Below are 17,416 nucleotides of genomic sequence, written 5' to 3'. Positions count from 1 at the left end.
ATGTCCTTCAATAACAAATTCTGCCAATCTGAACAAAAAAAATGAAGAGGTTAGAAAAAAACTAAATTCAAATTGATGCAATACAACAGAAATATTAGGCAGTCTGACTCCTCGTGGGCATTAAAGGTATGACGAAAGTCCGGGCATTCTAGTGTTAAACACCCTGTAACTCTGCGAGTTAAAAAAAAGCCACCCTGTAGTTATTACAAGTTGAGAAAACCTGAGGGATCATAAATAGCACATTATTTTCACGTGCGGCGCATCTAAATACCTATCTTGGCGTTGTTTAATTAGTCAGACGTAAGATATTATTGCTCAAATTTATTCATCGAGATTTTTTTTTTATTGTTATTAAATTAAATTATGATAGTTGCAATATGACCATCTTCAACGAATACAGGATGACCTGAAGTTTTGACAGGAACATGATTTTTATATGTACCTTAAACCTGTGCTGAAATCTCGAACCAATATTCGTTTAGAAGTGGAGACCTAAATCCTTTAATGACAATAGGGTATGGCAGATACATAGAATTTATTAGACGTTAAAAACCCAGACAGGATTGCCTGCAAAACCTAATAAAACTTTCTATTCAATCCTAGATCAATATCTAGTTTTTCAATCAATTATTTTGTGCTGAAATCTCGAACCAATATTCGTTTAGAAGTGGAGACCTAAATCCTTTAATGACAATAGGTATGGCAGATACACAGAATTTATTAGACGTGAAAAACCCAGACAGGATTGCCTGTAAAACCTAATAAAACTTTCTATTCAATCCTAGATCAATATCTAGTTTTTCAATCAATCGGCCATGCCTTTTCCACAAGTTTGGCCATGCCTCGGGATGAACTAGCGGGATTCCGGAGCGAAGCGACGGAATTCAGCTAGTAAATAGTATAAAAGCTTTCGGTTTTCGGCAACACTAATCCACCCCGTACAACTTTCATAAAATAAACAAATTAGATGATAGGTTTTGGCAGAATAATAAAAAAAGTTCCATTTCCTTCAACACTTTTTTGTAACAATGAAACCATCATAAATATGACTGACGTATTTGTGTATTTATTTTTCCTGACATAATAAATAGTATAAAAGCTTTCGGTTTTCGGCAACACTAATCCACCCCGTACAACTTTCATAAAATAAACAAATTAGATGATAGGTTTTAGCAGAATAATAAAAAAAGTTCCATTTCCTTCAACACTTTTTTTGTAACAATGAAACCATCATATGACTGACGTATTTGTGTATTTATTTTTCCTGACATGTGATTCCTGTTTTCCGGAATTTTCAATTTTCATTAGAGAAATGAAAACGCTTTTATCAAATGTATTTTTTGTGTAAATGTTTGCTATCCTGAACACAATATCAGACCTTGTCAGCTGTGCCCAAAATGTATCGGATTTGGGCTGGCGAAAATCATCAAAAATGGTCACCAAAATATCTAGCTGGGTGTAAGATGTTTATGATATTAGATTTGGTATCCCACTAAATAGACTACCTGGCCTAGAAACACTTCTAGTCTTGTCCTTCTTCCAACTTCTTTAGGTAAAAATAGGTGTGTAGGTATCTACTTAAACACTACCATCTCGCCTAAAGACTAATTGAGCCAAATTTTGGTCTGAATTTATACTAATTGAAAAATAACTCTTGGCTCTTTTACCTAATAATATTGAATATCAGACCTTGTCAGCTGTGCCCAAAATGTATCGGATTTGGGCTGGCGAAAATCATCAAAAATGGTCACCAAAATATCTAGCTGGATGTAAGATGTTTATGATATTAGACTTGGTATCCCACTAAATAGACTACCTGGCCTAGAAACACTTCTAGTCTTGTCCTTTTTCCAACTTCTTTAGGTAAAAATAGGTGTGTATCTACTTAAACACTACCATCTCGCCTAAAGACTAATTGTGCCAAATTTTGGTCTGAATTTATACTAATTGAAAAATAACTCTTGGATCTTTTACCTATGTGAAGATAGACTGCAATATTTGTGTATCCCCAGCAGATTCCGGAACCAAAGTCAAATGGTTTTACTCGCCCAAACTCACAACCAACCTGTCTGCCATCGTAGATTTGGATAGTGATAATGATGTAGTTGTATCTTCATTCGATAGCACACTGCACCTTCTGAATATCCAGCAGACGAGGAGTGGTGAGTGAATTATTTTATAGGGATTTGTTCTTAACTTTTGCTCAGCCTTAATTTCATCATATTGGCAAGTAATCACGTACAAGTTCCTGGAATAAGCTTGACCAACAAGAAGTCTTGCATAAACTGTGAACGCAATCCATTTTTCTTCCCGTTGTTGGTTCAGTCAAACTATTGAACGATCTATAAAATGCTGATATCTTTGCTCTATGCCACCGTACCAGCTACAGAATGATTTGATTTTAATACTTGGATTCCATTGAAATTTGATCATGGATCTTGTGTAAATACTTAATTTCTCTCCATGATTGACGCATTGAAAATGTGTCTACTCATGCTCGTATTGCTCTTAAAGAACGCTGGATAATACGGTACCTATTAATATCATAATATCTTACCAACTCGTTTTTAATATTTCGTGATTTTTCTGATTTACAAGGTATGTACCTAACCTATAGAAACACAGTATAAATAGGTATAAAGTTTTCTATCTGACGAAGATTTTGACTTTGAACCACATGTGTGACGTTCTGTTCTAAGCATCTACGATATTTAGAAGTCTTCTGAATAGTCGTAGTACTTGACGTAAAACGTGTAAGTGGCTGGAAAATTATTTAAATTGCGGAAATTCCATCTCCTCTCATTAATAAATGACTTCGTTTGTTGCATTCTAGTTATGCCATGTTGTACTCCTCAATTGCCTTGCTTTCAATGAAGCTGAGAATCATTTACATATTTCTTCTCAACTTCCCAATGAAAGCATCAGATGATGAAGTGCTGACCAATTTGAAATCGAACTTGAAATCTACGCTTGCAGACCTGAAAAACAAATTGAAGAGCAACTTTCAGATTAAGCCCAAGGTGGAATTGAGTCCTGTGGGACCTAGGCCAGGATCTTACCTAGATTTTCCTGGAAGGAACCTTACTCGAGTAAATCTCATCAGGGATGAATGGAATGAGTACTATGGTTGTCTGAAACTTCAGGAACAAGTCCTGGGTAAGTGACGAAGAGTATACTTGATATAAGATTTGTTACCTATTTTAAAATGGGTAGGAGTGTAAGTCTTGTCTATCTGATGAAGATTTTGACTTTGAACCACATGTGTGACGTTCTGTTCTAAGCATCTACGATATTTAGAAGTCTTCTGAATAGTCGCATTACTTGACGTAAAACGTGTAAGTGGCTGGAAAATTATTTAAATTGCGGAAATTCCATCTCCTCTCATTAATAAATGACATCGATTGTTGCATTCTAGTTATGTCATGTTGTACTCCTCAATTGCCTTGCTTTCAATGAAGCTGAGAATCGTTTACATATTTCTTCTCAACTTCCCAATGAAAGCATCAGATGACGTGCTGACCAATTTGAAATCGAACTTGAAATCTACGCTTACAGACCTGAAAAACAAATTGAAGAGCAACTTTCAGATTAAGCCCAAGGTGGAATTGAGTCCTGTGGGACCTAGGCCAGGATCTTACCTAGATTTTCCTGGAAGGAACCTTACTCGAGTAAATCTCATCAGGGATGAATGGAATGAGTACTATGCTTGTCTGAAACTTCAGGAACAAGTCCTGGGTAAGTGACAAAGAGTACCTACTTGATATAAGATTTTTTACCTATTTTAAAATGGACAGGAGTGTAAGTCTTATCAGGTTTGTTTAAAAATGCGTGGAGGGGACTGATCTGACGTAAATATTGTCTAATAAAAACATCTTAATACACAATTTAGGACGAAATGTAAAATCGGCAATAACACAGGCCGGGGCCGGAGGTTTTAGATGGCAATAAAATAGCATAATCAAGTATTGAACTGTACAGACGGTTTTAATAGCAAATCTTCTTTGGATAAAGATTCTGAAGCTAGACAACTCATTTCTTCAGGAAAGGACAAAATTTTCAACCCTGAAGCTCGACTGGTCATCGCGGGAACCAATGTGAAGATAGACTGCAATATTTGTGTATCCCCAGCAGATTCCGGAACCAAAGTCAAATGGTTTTACTCGCCCAAACTCACAACCAATATGACTGCCATTGAAGACTTGGATAGCGATAATGATGTAGTTGTATCTTCATTCGATAGCACCCTGCACCTTTTGAATATTCAGCAGACGAGGAGTGGTAAGTTATTTATAGGGATTTTTTTTTATAATACCTACTTATTTTTTGCCACAATTTCGTTCCTAGAATAAGATTGACCGTAAAGCAGTCTTGTATGAACTCTAAACTGAATACAATTAATTTTTCTCCACCTTGTTGGTTCAGTGAAACTATTGAACGATCTATTAAAATGCTGATGTCTTTGCTCTATGCCACAAATATTCACAGGAATGTACCTATGTAAACACAGCGATTCCTTCATAGCGCCAGTTTACATCGAGGTCGTTTTCAAAGAGCCCATAGTGAAAGTGACGCCGAAAAACTACACCAAATACCAAGTCAAACCGCTCTCTCCCTTGACCCGAAATTTGAACGTGTTCATCAAATGGGAAAACTGGTCCCCCTGCTCAGCCTGTGATATTGTAGGCAAGAAATTGAGATTAGGATACTGTTATGTCTACCAGGAAAATAACGAAATATTTCGCCTGTTTGAGGATGGTGTACCGTGCAGAAGTCAACTGCTAAATGACGAAATAAAAGCGGATCCTAATGTTCAAAGTAATCTATTAAATATTTCTCAATTCACTTAATCAGTGAGAGCTGACAGATGATTTAAATGTTTCTATCACTAATTTTATTAGTGTTTGAAATTTAAATTCATGTCTAGTTCTACCTCTAAATCCAAGACATCTAAATCCAAAGTTTACTCAATGGAGACACAAATCCAAACCTAGGTTTGCAGATAAACACAAAAAGTAGGATTCCTGTCAATTTGATGATCCTAATTGAGGTGATTCATTTCCAACTCTGCAGATACTCCATCCGAACTGATGGTCACTTATTGCAAGGAAAAGTGCCAGAACAACCAGATTTTCAAGGTCACTGATGAATTCGGCAATGTGCTAGAAACTGCTAACAACTCTGCCGGATATTATTCACTCCTACAAGACGTTCCTCAGGTTCCTTCATCAATCAAGACTCAAACTTTGACAACAGATGAGTTTACCTCAGTCATTATAATCTGCCCTGGTTATAGCTATGAAAATATGGACGAATCTTCACCGATCGAGTGGCAGATCAGCAATAAATTGCTAGTGCCCAAAATATTGTCTGACCAAACACGGGGACGGATTGAAATTGATCCTTTGGGTAAGTAAGGAAGTTTCAAGTTTCGAGCAGTAAAAACAAATGGTATTTTGTTAATTCGGTATTTGGTTGTGAGATAGTTATTGAGGAATATCGACCATGTTAGGGACAAAGAATACTCAAAAACATAGCTTAACATAAAGTGAACCCTTCCTTCCCTCCAGGAAAATTAACATTCAATCAGTTATGGATTGTCGACTCAAAAATATACTCCTGTTGGCAAAACAAAGAACTGTTGGGTTTGGTAAAACTTCAAGTCATCCAAAATCAGCGCAATTCGCCTCAAATTGCACTGAGCAATCATTTGTTCACACTTATTGCTTTGTGTCTAACTATGACATTTCTGTACGTGGCAGTGAGAGTGTATTTGACCAAGAAACCTCAGTATTGAGAAAATCCAACAAATGAGGTGAGAAGAATCAAGAATATAGGTAGATTAGAACAAAATACTGATGGAAATGGGCAACAGATACGTATAATCTTCATATTGAACAAGCTAAAATTTTCCCCAAAATTTCCTGAAAAAAAAAGAAGGTACCTAGATAATTAGGTTCAACCTTTTTTTCAAAGACAAACCCATGAAATTACATAGTACTGTACCAGTAATATTTATCGAGAAGCACCAGTGATTATGTTTGTATCAAATCCAAAAAGACGAGATTATTGGAATTGAATTGGGGTAATTGAGATCGATGTCTGAGTAGAAGGTAATAATACCCACCATTATTTATTATTGTTCACTTATTATTTTTATTTCGATTTTGAAAAGAAAAAAGTCAAGATAGGTATAAAAAAATAATATCATTTTTGTGGAATTAAAGTGTAATAACAGAGTATACGTTGGTACCCTTAACTTTGTAACCAAAATTGTAATAATAAAAAATACCTACAATGTTTATCAATTCGGTTAATGTGCTTGCTCCGAAGTTTGTCTGGTACTCTCTCTTGGTCGGATCGCATAGATAGAATGCGGTCTTAATCCTATGATGATTTTACTCCAATACTCAACCAATCTCATTCCAAGCCTAATTATTCAAAGACCATTTAACAAAGTAGCATTGTCATCTTCAGATTTACAACTAACGGATTTTGCTCAAGCCCAAGTCTAATCAACCTTTGAATAAGATATCCAAAGGTGCATCCTAAAATACTCATTGAATTAATTTCAATGTTGAAATTGTTGTATCCGGAGGAAGTCATGTGCTATGAATATTATACGTACCTATATGTAGAACTCTCTATGTTTGTATGACCATACGTGACTATTCTGATAAAGGCGGTATCATCCAAATATCCACCAGTCTCAACTAAAATCGAAAATTTTTGTCAAAATTATAGAGAATTCCGTACGGAGTTGAGAATTGATCATACATCGTATCGGTAAAATGTTTATCAATGTGCTTGCTCCGAAGTTTGTCTGGTGCTCTCTTAAACACTCTCTTGGTCGGATCGCATAGATAGAATGCGGTCTTAGGGAGAATGATGATTTTACTCCAATACTCAACCAATCTCATTCCAAGCCTAATTATTGAAAGAACATTTAACAAAGTAGCATTGATTGTCATCTTCAGATTTACAACTAACGGATTTTGCTCAGCCCAAGTCTAATCAACTTTTGAATAAGATATCCAAAGGTGCATCTTAAATACTGATTGAATTAATTTCAATGTTGAAATTGTTGTATCCGGAGGAAGTCATGTGCTATGAATATACGTATATTTATGTAGAACTCTATGTTTGTATGACCAGACGTGACTATTCTGATAAAGGCAGTATCATCCAAATATCCACCAGTCTCAACTAAAATCGAAAAATTTTGTCAAAATTATAGAGAATTCCGTACGGAGTTGAAAATTGATCATACATCGTATCGGTACGTCTAGTCTTCAATTTAGAGGACCATGAAATTCTTCAAATCTTCGAAATCTTCATTTTATGAGAGTTGTCTCGATTTTTTAAAAAATTTTTTAAATTTTCGAAATCTTTTTTTTTTGAGAGTTTTTTTTTTTTTTTTTTTTTTTTTTTTTTTTTTTTTTTTTTCTTCAATGTTGATGAGTGTTGTCTGAGGCTGATGGAACTCATACTGCTAGTGATAGTGTGCAACCATTGTTAATAGCGCTAATGCCAAGATAAAAAGGTCTTTCTGTTCCCCTATTTTGCTTTTTCCTCCCAATTTATCGAACACTTTTCTGGTCTTTTTCGTACGGGAGGTCCTTTTTCTAAATTCCCATTTTTGAATATTTATTTAATCTCACTTTCTAATCCCTCATCCAAGTCATCCACCTTCTGAAAGAAAATAATAAAACTTTTCGGACAGAAATAAATTGCCGGGCTTTTTTCTCCTTTTATAAAAAAGTAACATTAAGGGTTCTCATACACATGTTTTGTGTAATGTTCAAACCAGATTCGTTTCAAAATTACAATCTGATTTATGTACCACCTCCCCCACCCTCTCTCTCTTCCTCTCTCCCAGAAAATAAAATGACGTCTTGAAAGTACATAGTACACTATGGTCTGTCTCTCTTGCTAACCCTTTGCGAGTAGTTCGAAGAGAAGCTAAGAACTTGCAATTTTTAGGCAGGTTTATTTATATGTAAGTAGGTACTTCTTCAAGCATTATTTATTCAACATACTAATAATTAATGTTGATACATACTTGGATGTTAGGTACACCCAAAGGGCGGGATTATTGCCTGAAACAATCTCCACCCTCAAACCAAAATTCAAATGATCGAATTCAATGCTCCGCAAACGATACTTCTAATAACTGCAACAAGGGGTTAATTGATTAAAACCCTTTTTTCTAAATTTTAATTTTCGTACTTACTTGGATTTTTTTCTACCCCCAAACGTTTCCGTGCTCTAGAATCTAGATCTAAGTGAGCATTACTTCCTGCTAGAGATTCCAGCATGTAATATATGCTGCCATCAGTTCACTTACTGGGGTATATATTACTGTGAAGGGGGTGTTTGTATGAACAATTATATTAGGTAAGGTACAAGAAAGGGGGTTTTCTACACGATTTTTGACAGCCTCAATGTGTCATCTTAGAACGAGGTATAATGCGGATATAAGAGTAATGTGTAACTAGTACCTACTTATCTAAAGTAAACCTTAAAATCTCTCTTTTTTTAACATATTAAAAAGGATACTTTTGATCACCTGATACCTAATATGTACCTAAGTACCTATCATATTCTTATTCTCTAGATTTCTTTTTCTTTTTTTTAAGTAATTTCAGGTGAACTTCTGATGTTTAGAATGAGGTATAATGCGGATATAAGAGTAATGTGTAACTAGTACCTACTTATCTAAAGTAAACCTTAAAATCTCTCTTTTTTTAAACATATTAAAAAGGATACTTTTGATCACCTGATAACTAATATGTACCTAAGTACCCGGTATCTACGTATAAACTTACCTAGATGTAAAGTAAGTAGGTATGTTAATATTATTATCCACTTCTTATTGAGTTAAACAAGGTCAATATTCAAAATTATTAATGTACCTATTTTTGTTTAATTATAAAATTTATGATCCCTTTATTACTTTGTTTGATCATATTTTTATCCCCCCCCCCCCCCCCCCCCCCTCCCTGGTGGAATTCCACTTCCTGTAGTGTTAGTGCCCCCGGTATTTTAGATTTTAGTTCCCCATTTTCGACACGTTGAATTCCTCATTGAATTATTCTCATAAGGTAATTACCAAAGTGTTTCAAAAAATACATTCAAAACTTCAAGAACTTACCTAGGTACATATATAATTGTTTACACTGTACTGATTTTGTTTTCTTTCTTTCTGTCATATCTTTTATTTTACTTCTTGCTATTTATCTCGGTGATAGTTCTGGTGTATTTGACATCTCCACTAATATTAACAAGAAAGATCCAATACCTACATAGATTTTGTTTTTTTTTTTTTTTTTTCCTACTGTGTACCTACGTATTTTGCAGAATAAAAATTACAAGTACCCGTAAGGTCTTTCTTTTTACTAAAATGCTGAATTAGTGTTCGTAGATGCAACATCGGTGGAAGTGAGAGTGTTGATAAAATTCATGTAGCCTTTTTTTCCAGAAACATTATCCTACTCAGAGGTTGATGGTTAATGAGGCAAGAAATTGAGATTAGGATACTGTTATGTCTACCAGGAAAATAACGAAATATTTCGCCTGTTTGAGGATGGTGTACCGTGCAGAAGCCAACTGCTAAATGACAAAATAAAAGCGGACCCAAATGTTCAAAGTAATCTATTAAATATATTTCCTCACTTCACCTAATCAGTGACAGCTGACAGATGATTTAAATATTTCCATCACTAATTTTATTAGTGTTTGAAATTTAAATTCATGTCTAGTTCTACCTGTTCAAGACATCTAAATCCAAGGTTTACTCAATGGAGACACAAATCCAAACCTAGGTTTGCAGATATTTCATGTCTAGTTCTACCTGTTCAAGACATCTAAATCCAAGGTTTACTCAATGGAGACACAAATCCAAACCTAGGTTTGCAGATATACTCAAAAAGTAGGATTCCTGTCAATTTGATGATCCTAATTGAGGTGATTCATTTCCAACTCTGCAGATACTCCATCCGAACTAATGGTCACTTATTGCAAGGAAAAGTGCCAGAACAACCAGATTTTCAAGGTGACTGATGAATTCGGCAATGTGCTAGAAACTGCTAACAATTCGGCCGGATATTATTCACTCCTACAAGACGTTCCTCAGGTTCCTTCGTCAATCAAGACTCAAACTTTGACAACAGATGAGTTTACCTCAGTCATTGTAATCTGCCCTGGTTATAGCTATGAAAATATGGACGAATCTTCACCGATCGAGTGGCAGATCAGCAATAAATTGCTAGTGCCCAAAATATTGTCTGACCAAACACGGGGACGGATTGAAATTGATCCTTTGGGCTGAGTATGAGGTGGATTAATAAAATTCCATTCACTGTAGTCAAATTATTAGGTGAAGGGTTGCTTAGATGACTACAAATTTTCTCTCATTTGGAGAAAATAAACAAATAGGTAAAGTTATTTCTTGAAATAGCAGCCCCAATAAGTTAAGATCTTTTGATTTTAGAAGGACTGTTGATGGGATACAGGAACTTACCAGTCTCAACCGAAAACCCAATAAATTAATAGAAATGAGCAAAAGCATTATATTTCATCCTTTGGGTAAGTAAGGAAGTTTCAAGTTTCGAGCAGTAAAAACAAATGGTATTTTGTTAATTCGGTATTTGGTTGTGAGATAGTTATTGAGGAATATCGACCATGTTAGGGACAAAGAATACTCAAAAACATAGCTTAACATAAAGTGAACCCTTCCTTCCCTCCAGGAAAATTAACATTCAATCAGTTATGGATTGTCGACTCAAAAATATACTCCTGTTGGCAAAACAAAGAACTGTTGGGTTTGGTAATCCTTTGGGTAAGTAAGGAAGTTTCAAGTTTCGAGCAGTAAAAAGAGATGGTATTTTGTTAATTCGGTATTTGGTTGTGAGATAGTTTTTGAGGAATATCGACCATGTTAGGGACAAAGAATACTCAAAAACATAGCTTGACATAAAGTGAACCCTTCCTTCCCTCCAGGAAGATTAACATTCAATCAGTTATGGATTGTCGACTCAAAAATATACTCCTGTTGGCAAAACAAAGAACTGTTGGGTTTGGTGAAACTTCAAGTCATCCAAAATCAGCGCAATTCGCCTCAAATTGCACTGAGCAATCATTTGTTCACACTTATTGCTTTGTGTCTAACTATGACATTTCTGTACGTGGCAGTGAGAGTGTATTTGACCAAGAAACCTCAGTATTGAGAAAATCCAACAAATGAGGTGAGAAGAATCAAGAATATAGGTAGATTAGAACAAAATACTGATGGAAATGGGCAACAGATACGTATAATCTTCATATTGAACAAGCTAAAATTTTCCCCAAAATTTCCTGAAAAAAAAAGAAGGTACCTAGACATTTCTGTACGTGGCAGTGAGAGTGTATTTGACCAAGAAACCTCAGTATTGAGAAAATCCAACAAATGAGGTGAGAAGAATCAAGAACATAGGTAGATTAGAACAAAATACTGATGGAAATGGGCAACAGATACGTATAATGTACGATGATACTATTTAAAATTACTGAATCTTCATATTCTGACATTTCTGTACGTGGCAGTGAGAGTGTATTTGACCAAGAAACCTCAGTATTGAGAAAATCCAACAAATGAGGTGAGAAGAATCAACAATATAGGTAGATTAGAACAAAATACTGATGGAAATGGGCAACAGATACGTATAATGTACGATAATAATATTTAAAATTACTGAATCTTCATATTGAACAAGCTAAATTTTTCCCCAAAATTTCCTGAAAAAAAGAAGGTACCTAGGTAATTAGGTTCAACCTTTTTTTCAAAGACAAACCCATGAAATTACATAGTACTGTACCAGTAATATTTATCGAGAAGCACCAGTGATTATGTTTGTATCAAATCCAAAAAGACGAGATTATTGGAATTGATTTTTTTCAAAGACAAACCCATGAAATTACATAGTACTGTACCAGTAATATTTATCGAGAAGCACCAGTGATTATGTTTGTATCAAATAATCCAAAAAGACGAGATTATTGGAATTCGATTGGGGTAATTGAGATCGATGTCTGAGTAGAAGGTAATAATACCCACCATTATTTATTATTGTTCACTTATTATTTTTATTTCGATTTTGAAAAGAAAAAAGTCAAGATAGGTATAAAAAAATAATATCATTTTTGTGGAATTAAAGTGTAATAACAGAGTATACGTTGGTACCCTTAACTTTGTAACCAAAATTGTAATAATAAAAAATACCTACAATGTTTATCCTATTTTTTTTTTTTTTTTTTTTCTTCAATGTTGATGAGTGTTGTCTGAGGCTGATGGAACTCATACTGCTAGTGATAGTGTGCAACCATTGTTAATAGCGCTAATGCCAAGATAAAAAGGTCTTTCTGTTCCCCTATTTTGCTTTTTCCTCCCAATTTATCGAACACTTTTCTGGTCTTTTTCGTACGGGAGGTCCTTTTTCTAAATTCCCATTTAAGAATATTTATTTAATCTCACTTTCTAATCCCTCATCCAAGTCATCCACCTTGTGAAAGAAAATAAAACTTTTCGGACAGAAATAAATTGCCGGACTTTTTTCTCCTTTTATAAAAAAGTAACATTAAGGGTTCTCATACACATGTTTTGTGTAATGTTCAAACCAGATTCGTTTCAAAATTACAATCTGATTTATGTACCACCTCCCCCCACCCTCTCTCTCTCTCTCTTTCTTTTTCTCTCCCAGAAAATAAAATGACGTCTTGAAAGTACATAGTACACTATGGTCTGTCTCTCTTGCTAACCCTTTGCGAGAAGTTCGAAGAGAAGCTAAGAACTTGCAATTTTTAGGCAGGTTTATTTATATGTAAGTACTTCTTCAAGCATTATTTATTCAACATTCTAATTAATGTTGATACACACTTGGATGTCAGGTACACTCAAAGGGTGGGATTATTGCCTGAAACAATCTCCACCCTCAAACCAAAATTCAAATGATCGAATTCACTGCCCCGCAAACGATACTTCTAATAACTGCAACAAGTTCATCTAAACTGGGTAGTCTTCATTCAACCTTACAAAAAATACAAAATTCACAAAATTGTCGATGTTTCCAATGAAAAAATATCAGTGAAAATAGTCTAAGCCTATTATCAAATTTGTTTATATTTCAGCTCTGAACTCGATGGACCCCAACGCAATAAAATTAAATATAAATATTCCTCGAGAAAAACACAATGAGGTCATAAATTTCTCCCTACATGCGTGTGTTAGAAATCCAGAATTACTTGAATTTATTTTGTAAACAATGTTGGTAATGTAGGTATAAAATAAGAAATAGAACGTACGATTCCAATTAATAAACGTTTTCAGATAAAATCATCAAATATAAAGGTTCCACAAGCTTGAAAATATCTGCCCCTACTGCGCTCTAAAAAGGTGGTCAGTACATTAACCACCGCCCTTGAAAGAGTTAATTGATTAAAACCCTTTTTTCTAAATTTTAATTTTCGTACTTACCTACTTGGATTTTTTTCTACCCCCAAACGTTTCCGTGCTCTAGAATCTAGATCTAAGTGAGCATTACTTCCTGCTAGAGATTCCAGCATGTAATATATGCTGCCATCAGTTCACTTACTGGGGTATAATTATATTACTGTGAAGGGGGTGTTTGTATGAACAATTATATTAGGTAAGGTACAAGAAAGGGGGTTTTCTACACGGTTTTTGACAGCCTCAATGTGTCATCTTAGAACGAGGTATAATGCGTATATAAGAGTAATGTGTAACTAATACTTATCTAAAGTAAACCTTAAAATCTCTCTTTTTTTTAAACATATTAAAAAGGATACTTTTGATCACCTGATAACTAATATGTACCTAAGTACCCGGTATCTACGTATAAACTTACCTAGATGTAAAGTAAGTAGGTATGTTAATATTATTATCCACTTCTTATTGAGTTAAACAAGGTCAATATTCAAAATTATTAATGTACCTATTTTGTTTAATTTAAAATTTATGATCCTTATTACTTGTTTGATCATATTTTTATCCTGCCCCCCCCCCCCCCCCCCTCCCTCTATTCACGCTCAGTAAGAACAAGTCACAACTTCTGAAGTCATTCATCTACATAGGTGCTGTTATTAGTATAGTTCAGCAAAAGCACACTGACGTCAAGAAATAATTAGAGTATTGATAGATTCCATGTAAGTGTTTCTTTCCAGAACATTCATCAGCTACCTGTAGTAGGTAATGCTATCCATAATTCGATACCACGGTATGATATGTGTATTCTGATGCTTTCGCATCGAACTGATTTGATTTTATTTCCTATTTGATCTTGACGCAGTTGTAATTAAAAGCGCAAAGAAACACCAAAGTAATCAAGTCTGCACCAAGAACAAACAATTGATTTTCTGCGTTACTCATGTCTGACTATTTTCAACAGTTCTGCAAACTAGGATATCTCACTATGTTATTCAACTTGACCTGTGTATCTCGGTCATAGTTCCAATTTCTGTTGCACACTACTTGACACGTGCCCATTATTATTTACAAAGATTCAATACTACATGTGCAGTTGACTGGGTTTTAAGTTATTCTCATTTACTAAGGATCTATTCGGGTTCGATTTCATGATGCAGCAAAAAATACAACGTGAATGAGTGATCTCAGTAGATGTTATGGCATTTATCCAGTCCTAGCAGGCTGAAATAGTCGTCTTGTGTAAACGCGAAGTCCTGACAATACGTGATAAAATCTAGTAGTGACCATGTTTACCAGAAACATTACCTACTTTAGAGGTGTATGGCTATAGTCTCGAATAAAATACTTGTACGTCGACAGAGCATTTTTTTCAGGCGAAACTTTAATGCAGATGAAAACAATAAAAAAACGGAAAACCAACTTCCCTAGCAATAAATAATAATTACGAGTATGGTATAAGATGCTGGCAATAATTGTGAAATTAATACATAATATTTTTTATATAATTCTTAGAATCAAGTGAGCATGATAGACCATGGCAGAAGACAGCATTAAAGTTGGAATAGACGCAACTTTTAGTGCTGCAAGATATGGAACTTTAGCAGGCCCGTGAAAAGAAAATTAGGGTCTGGGGGTAGGCGAAACTAAAATAGTTCCCTCTACGTAATTAGTACAATGGTGGAAATTCTCCCGGTCACCTCGGTTAAGTTACGTTAAGTTGGACAGAAGATGGAATGGTTTCAAGCAGCACTAATGTACGTAGGTATAGCTTAGAATCAAATGTTTGTTTGTTTTTTTGTTTTTTTTGTTTTGTTTTTTTTACCATGACAACCTTGTCCTTGTCTTCAATTCGGATTCCTACTTGGCTCTATTTTCAATGGAAAATATAGTTCATATTGCACGTATGTTAAGAGATCATGCACCTAATTGTAGATTCAGAGGACTGGACACAGGACGTTAAACCCTACCCTATCTTTTTAAGGCCTGGAACTTGGCCATGTCTAAAACTTTCTGAATTGATTTGCTTTGGATGCGCATAGATAGTAGATGGTAAAAACTTTATAGTTTTTGAGAAAATTGATTTTATAGCGAAAAAATGTTGTTTTTTATAACTATTTACTATTGTTCTTGTGCGATTGTACTTTTATTATCAGGCTATGTAGTCTCGTGTATGCTACCCTGTGGTCAAGTGGAGAAGACGAAGAGGGACAAAATAAAAGATAGAAGAAGGAACAGTCGAAAATATATCATGATGAAAATAGCATAAAGAGAAACGTGAAATCCACCTAACATTAGGAACAAGAGAAATAGGTAGGTATAGTGAAAATCTAAAAGACTTGAAAGTTGGAAAAACATTGAAGTAGACAGGATGCAGGAAGGTAGGTACCTCAAAAGTACCTGTTTTTCTCTTGTACCTCTGAAAGAGTAAGAGCTTTGAAAGTCCACTGAGTACCATCAAGGGTATCCTATTAACCTATGTTTATACTAGCAAAATATCTTGAGTCTCGTGTATGCTACCCTGTGGTCAAGTGGAGAAGACGAAGAGGGACAAAATAAAAGATAGAAGAAGGAACAGTCGAAAATATATCACGATGAAACTAGCATAAAGAGAAAGGTAAAATCTACCCAATAGATACTTATTTTAGTAACAAAAGAAATAGGTACATTAATAAACCTAGGTATAGTAAAAAGCTAAAGTCTTAAAAGTTGGGAAAATATTGAGGTAGACAGGATGCAGTAACACTGAAATGGTAAGAGCTTTGAAAGTCCATTGAGTACCATCAAGGGTATCCTATTAACCTATGTTTATACTAGCAAAATAACGTATCTTGGATGTAAGTAAAATCAATAATAATAATAAAGTGAATATTAAACCAATTAGGTAGGCACATAGGTACTGATTTTCTTTAACTTTACGATCAAATAAACTACGGGCTAAAAAATTCCCGGAGGGACGGGCCCAGCTTGTTTATCAACTCAAATATTAGGTCGGTATAGATATAGGTACTCGTATTATGTACGAGTACTTAGGTATCCAAAAACTAGGTCTAAGTTTATTTTTCTTCCATGTGCTTACTCCTTATAATTTATTTTTTGTACCAAAACCAACAAACAACGCCCATCTCATCAATTTATTCATAAGTATATTTCAAGTAGCTACCTCTACTAAAGTTATTTCTGAGGTACCTTCTACTATTGTAAAAAAAAAGTAGATAAAAACTCAGTCAAACGTAAAATCACAAAAAGACAATTTTTTTTAATGAACATTTTCCACTTAATTTTTTATTAATTAATTATTTTTCATTGAAAACAACAACAATAGCGTTACCCAAAAAGTCCCGCTCATCACCACGCATAATTTACTTCCTCAAAAAGGCCCGATAGTAATATGAAACACAAAAGGGCCCGTTTGTTATGCACAACCAAACAGTCAAAATATTATACACAACTACTGTCATTACTAAGTTTTCTAATTTACACAAGAAGCGAATTACTAGCACAAAATCTCAAGAAACGTCTACCATAGAGCGATAGCTTTTAGTATGATAAGTTGTGTGTCACCAGGCATAATTTACTTCCTCAAAAAGGCCCGATAGTAATATGAAACACAAAAGGGCCCGTTTGTTATGCACAACCAAACAGTCACAATATTATACACAACTACTCTCATTACTAACTTTTTCTGATTTACAAAAGAAGCGAATTACTAGCACAAAATCCCCAGAAACGTCTACCATAGAGCCATAGCTTTTAGTATGATAAGTTGTGTGTAATTACACGGATCATGCTTTATTATTTGAATCCTTTATTAATAGTCCTCCGGATAAGCTGCTCCTCATATTTACCGTTTGCTTCTGATATTTTACCAAGATTCATTTATCCGCCCCGGGCGGGAATCGAACCCGCGGCCTAGCGCTTACAAGGCAGACGCACTACCAA

The 17,416-nt window shown here is 34.7% G+C and overlaps 1 protein-coding gene across 1 annotated transcript; it reads left to right on the top strand.

Annotated features, from left to right (window-relative positions):
• Positions 1-1,708: 1,708 nt before the first annotated feature.
• On the top strand, positions 1,709-10,327 carry LOC113467252. The gene is made up of 11 exons (XM_026823333.1): positions 1,709-1,769; positions 2,016-2,166; positions 2,834-3,046; positions 3,416-3,735; positions 4,042-4,278; positions 4,486-4,815; positions 5,071-5,406; positions 5,568-5,787; positions 9,422-9,438; positions 9,515-9,646; positions 9,987-10,327. Exons 1-11 carry the CDS (start codon positions 1,709-1,711, stop codon positions 10,325-10,327), a joined length of 2,358 nt encoding a protein of 785 aa, XP_026679134.1.
• Positions 10,328-17,416: the final 7,089 nt, after the last annotated feature.

The sequence above is a fragment of the Diaphorina citri genome, unplaced genomic scaffold (assembly GCF_000475195.1).
Source record: "Diaphorina citri unplaced genomic scaffold, Diaci psyllid genome assembly version 1.1 scaffold438, whole genome shotgun sequence".
In the NCBI taxonomy this organism is placed as follows: domain Eukaryota; kingdom Metazoa; phylum Arthropoda; class Insecta; order Hemiptera; family Psyllidae; genus Diaphorina; species Diaphorina citri.
The sequence above is the reverse complement of the archived record's forward strand: the minus strand, read 5'-3'. Positions and strand labels throughout refer to the sequence as shown.

Bases quoted from the DNA above. Each gene is read 5' to 3' on its own strand.
- LOC113467252 (XM_026823333.1), top strand. From the start codon at position 1,709: ATGTATCGGATTTGGGCTGGCGAAAATCATCAAAAATGGTCACCAAAA. The intron at 1,770-2,015 runs GTAAGATGTTTA...TATCCCCAGCAG, and splicing joins ACCAAAATATCTAGCTGGAT to ATTCCGGAACCAAAGTCAAA. The intron at 3,736-4,041 runs GTAAGTGACAAA...TCATTTCTTCAG, and splicing joins ACTTCAGGAACAAGTCCTGG to GAAAGGACAAAATTTTCAAC.